This window comes from Atta colombica, unplaced genomic scaffold (genome assembly GCF_001594045.1).
Source record: "Atta colombica isolate Treedump-2 unplaced genomic scaffold, Acol1.0 scaffold1, whole genome shotgun sequence".
In the NCBI taxonomy this organism is placed as follows: Eukaryota; Metazoa; Arthropoda; class Insecta; order Hymenoptera; family Formicidae; genus Atta; species Atta colombica.
Window position 1 is genome coordinate 1,716,635 of NW_017259183.1, and position 4,244 is coordinate 1,720,878.

Consider the following 4,244-nt stretch of genomic DNA (forward strand, 5'->3'; position numbering starts at 1 on the left):
GAATAGCTAAGAGAAATTAATGAATATATGTATATATTCATTATTATCTCCTAAGAGCTGAAAAAGATTCCCGCAATACAGGACGTTATCAGGATTGTAAGCTGGAGTTTTATTATTTTTGTATATTCTGACACAATTTCTCTTATCTTCTTTAAGAAAATTAATGGCATCTTTTAAATTACAGAGCTTTCCTGGTCTCTATTATATTAAAAAACATCGTTCGATGTAGTTTTAATTTGCTCCTGTCAAAATCGGTTTTATTGCAATAATGCGCGCGCGATCAATGTAATTTTTGTCTTGTCGAAGCGCTATATCTGGGCATTAATGAAATACCGGTTGAAGGTTGTAAAAGAGGCAACCGATCGAATTGTAAATATGTGACTTTTCATATATATAATTTAATCAATTTCATTTTTAATAAAATATTAAATAATAAGTTATTATTCATCAAAAAATATTTAAATATTCTTCGAATTTCCAGTGTGAAATTCCATACATAGAAAAATTTAAAATACCCCACATCATCACACTACAGACGACGCTCCTAGTCAGATTTTTCTGTTTAAACTTTAACAGTATGTTTTAAAACAGTACATGAAACCTCGTAATAGAGAATCTCGAAATAATCCATTCCGTGCTATGGATAGCATGAAGAGGAGCAATTAGCCACTAAAATTTTAAATTTCATTGTTTTTTGGTGTCAAAACATTGTTTATGATGAAGTATAAATAGTTGATGAAGTATAAATAGTTTTAGTGTAAGACGTATCTTCTGCATATAAAGATTTCTTTTATTCTTGCAAAGAAGATGTTAAATTTAAAATTACATGTCCATCTTGTATTAGCATGGGCGAATTACACTTGAAATATAAATTTACACAAATTTTTTGTACACATTTCATATTTTTATTAGAATTTCTTAATAAAGCATTTTAAAACATATATATTTATATATAATTACATATATTTTTAACTCATTGAACAACTAAATTTATTTTTAAAGTTTGTATGCAAAAATCTCTGGAACACTATATTACATATATGTTTTAAACATGTTTAAAACATTAAAATCTCTGCTATATAAATTTTAATCACTATCGATTATTTATTTATATTGTGGATATGCAATATTTTATGCAAATAATCGAAAACCCTTTAATTTTCATAGTTTATATCAATATATATTTGAATTATATTTACAAATTAAATACTACACCCATATTTTGCAATCTTACAAACGTTTTAATAAATTTTTTCGTTATTGATAACATTTTATTCTTTAAGTGCGCAATATTTGCTATCTGCGCAGTATTTAGATCTTTCATGCTTGGACATCATTTTCGATATTCGATTAACGATTTTAAAAAACTCGTAACACACAATTTTATCAGAAATTAAAAAATTCATTTTTATACATTTTATTTTTCATTGGAATTTGAAATATTTTATTTCCTCTATTAAGCTGCTTTTTCATGCGAGCAAAGGAAAGCTAGTGTTTATCCCCGTTTATCCCCGACTCTGTCACAATTCAAATTCAGTTGAAGAGCTAAAGCAATCGCTTCCTTTCTTTTCATGAAGCGAAGTTTTGCTGACGAAGTTACTTTCATGATATCTCGAATAAAGGAGCATTGAACAAACAAAAATTGACCAATAAAAATGCTTCGAAATATTTGGCCAATCAAGTGAACCAGCTAGTGTTGCTTTGTTCATAGTCGAACTTTGAACATTTATTCACTGGATTCGCCATTTTGGCGAAAATTGATGGAGAGGAGATAAAATACCAGCTTTTACTCGCTGTGTGAAATTGCATCTTTATTTTTGTTAAGTTTTTATTCTATTTTCTTATTTTGCGAATCCAAAAATGTTTGAAGATATTTGTATTTAATATATTCTTTCTCTCAAAAAATGTCAGATAAAACACAAAAATGATTAAAACAAAATATTCAAGATGAAAAATTTTGTGCATGTTAATAAAAATAATAGAAAGAACATAATAAAAATAATAGAAAGAACATAAATAAAAAGAATTTAGCGCATGTATTTTGATTGATAAAATCAATGTAAGTTGCGATTTATTTTTAAAAATTAGGCGATTCATTGGTCAAAACTCCCGTTTATGCGCAAATTTTCCCACTTAACAGCTTTGCCTTTGTTAATCTTTTGAAGAATTGCTGATTACGTTGAAGTTGTTGGTGTAGTTTAAAAGAACTCCCGACCAAACGATGTTAACGTATGTTGTTTTCACCAACAATTGATGATGATCACCACAGATTCCTCGAGGATCATTAATTTTTCGAAACAACCTGAATGTGCTTTTTTCCTGATTCTTTAAATTATTTTCTTGATCTTCCATATCCATTTTATCTTCTAAATTATCTAAATTATCTAAAAATATCTTAGTATTGTGCCTCCTATCTCTTCATGATTATCTTCAGCTCAATGAGAGAGCTACTCATCTCTTCTTCAATAATCTATTAGATTCGGATAGATGTAAAATTGGTCATTTGCACTCTGTCCTATTCAGCAACAGTATCTGAAACATTATTGATCTTTTTGGAGAATAATTTATTAGAAATCGATTCGAGTGAGTTAGTTGCATTCCTCTCAATTTATTCCTCGATATCAATAGATGCACCGTCCTGATTCTGAATTTGGTGTCTCTTTTCACTTCTAATATCGCCAATAGTCTTGAAGTAGATGCTATGGTCATACTGGTGCATTTTTAAGCAATTGCTGTCCAGCTTACTATTTGATTGATAATTGAAAGTACCGCAGCAATTTATCTTAATCTCCTCTGGAGACAATTTCCATCTGGATTGTTTGAGACTCTGGAATTTTATCGGAGTTTCGTCGGAAGACATGTTCCAATTATCTTGCCTCGTTTGTTGATTCTCGAACCACCTAATTTATTTTTGTTCATATTAAAAACATATTAAAAACTTTTTTATATGTATTAAATTAGATTCGTATCTAGTTGTTTATTATTATACGTAATCTTTAGAAGATTTTTTAAATAATAAATATTATCGGATGTCTCTCTCTCTCTCTCTCTCTCTCTCTCTCTCTCTCTCTCTCTCTCTCACCTCTGCGATCGAAAACGATTGTAACCACGGGCAAAGGCTGCCCATCTCTCAATCCTCTGGAAAATATATTCAGTTTCTTCGCTCCACCATTCCGACAGATTTTTTTTAACCATAAGGTCCCTGTTCTCTGTTATGGTTATCATTTTGATATTGCAAACGAAGACGAGAGTTTATGATGACCAAGAGTTATATGATGATTATTTGTGAAGTTTCATAATGATACAAATAAATGATCAGACAAGATAGAGACTGTAGAAAGAGTTCACAATTGTAAAAGTGATTCAGCCTGGTCGGATTGATTTATAAGTTTCGCAAGAAGCACTTCAAATGCGGAAGCCATTGATGATTGTGGCCATGACCTCGCATAATAACGCCATGCGTTATTATCGCGTCAGTTTTCGTCAATTAGAAATACATCGCAAAAAATTGTGCCAAGATAAAACATCTCAACACAAAATATCTTTGCAAAAATGAATAGACTAATATTATTTATATTTTATTTTGATTTTAGCAATAAATATTTTAATTTAATGGGACAAAAATGAAATATAATAATTAATCACAATTGAAAATGCAAAAAGTAGGATGAAATTCAGTTTGAAATTATAAAAAATGAAACAAAAGTTTTTATCATTTATTTAGAGAATTTCCAGCACACTTCATTCGAAAAATAACTTGAAATGTTCTTAAGATGTTCAGAGGACATCATTTGGAAAGGCATATCAAAATTTTCAAAACTAAAATTAACAGGCTAAAAACTCCGGATATTTGACTTAAAATTCTGGGCGCATATAAAAAAATTGCATATAATAAAATTGATCAGAAATCAGAAATAAATACATAATTATTTCACATTTAATTGTTCATTAGTGGAACTAAATTTAATGTAAGAAATTGATTAATCATATATAGTCGATTATTTTCACTCAACTGTAATTGGTTAGTTTCTTACAGGATTACATCTATGTTAAATGTTACGTTTATTTATTTGTTAAATAAAATATAAAATGCATTTAACAATGATCCATACAATTCTAAACTAAATTTAATAATAAATTTTATTAGAGAAACAATTACACAAAAACTTTTTGTAAATATTGCTTATAAAAATAGCAAATAAATAAACATAAGCTTTAATTTATATTAATATATTTTTTAATAA

General features: G+C 28.3%; 1 protein-coding gene across 2 annotated transcripts; it reads right to left on the minus strand.

Moving 5' to 3' along the window:
• Positions 1 to 2,373: 2,373 nt before the first annotated feature.
• On the minus strand, positions 2,374 to 3,284 carry LOC108694058. Of its 2 annotated transcripts, XM_018203329.1 has the most exons (3): positions 3,083 to 3,284; positions 2,770 to 2,900; positions 2,374 to 2,532 (listed from the first exon to the last, which is right to left on the minus strand). In XM_018203329.1, exons 1-3 carry the CDS (start codon positions 3,223 to 3,225, stop codon positions 2,516 to 2,518), a joined length of 291 nt encoding a protein of 96 aa, XP_018058818.1. In that variant the 5' UTR covers positions 3,226 to 3,284; the 3' UTR covers positions 2,374 to 2,515. The 2 variants fall into 2 exon arrangements, with proteins under 2 accessions (XP_018058818.1, XP_018058809.1); XM_018203320.1 differs by lacking the exon at positions 2,374 to 2,532 and having other exon boundaries at positions 2,609 to 2,900.
• Positions 3,285 to 4,244: the final 960 nt, after the last annotated feature.

What these genes read in the sequence shown, in the direction of transcription:
- LOC108694058 (XM_018203320.1), bottom strand. Translation starts at nt 3,225, where the DNA reads ATGATAACCATAACAGAGAACAGGGACCTTATGGTTAAAAAAAATCTG. An exon ending in AATCGTTTTCGATCGCAGAG is followed by an intron (nt 2,901 to 3,082) that starts GTGAGAGAGAGA and finishes AAAATAAATTAG; the next exon opens with GTGGTTCGAGAATCAACAAA.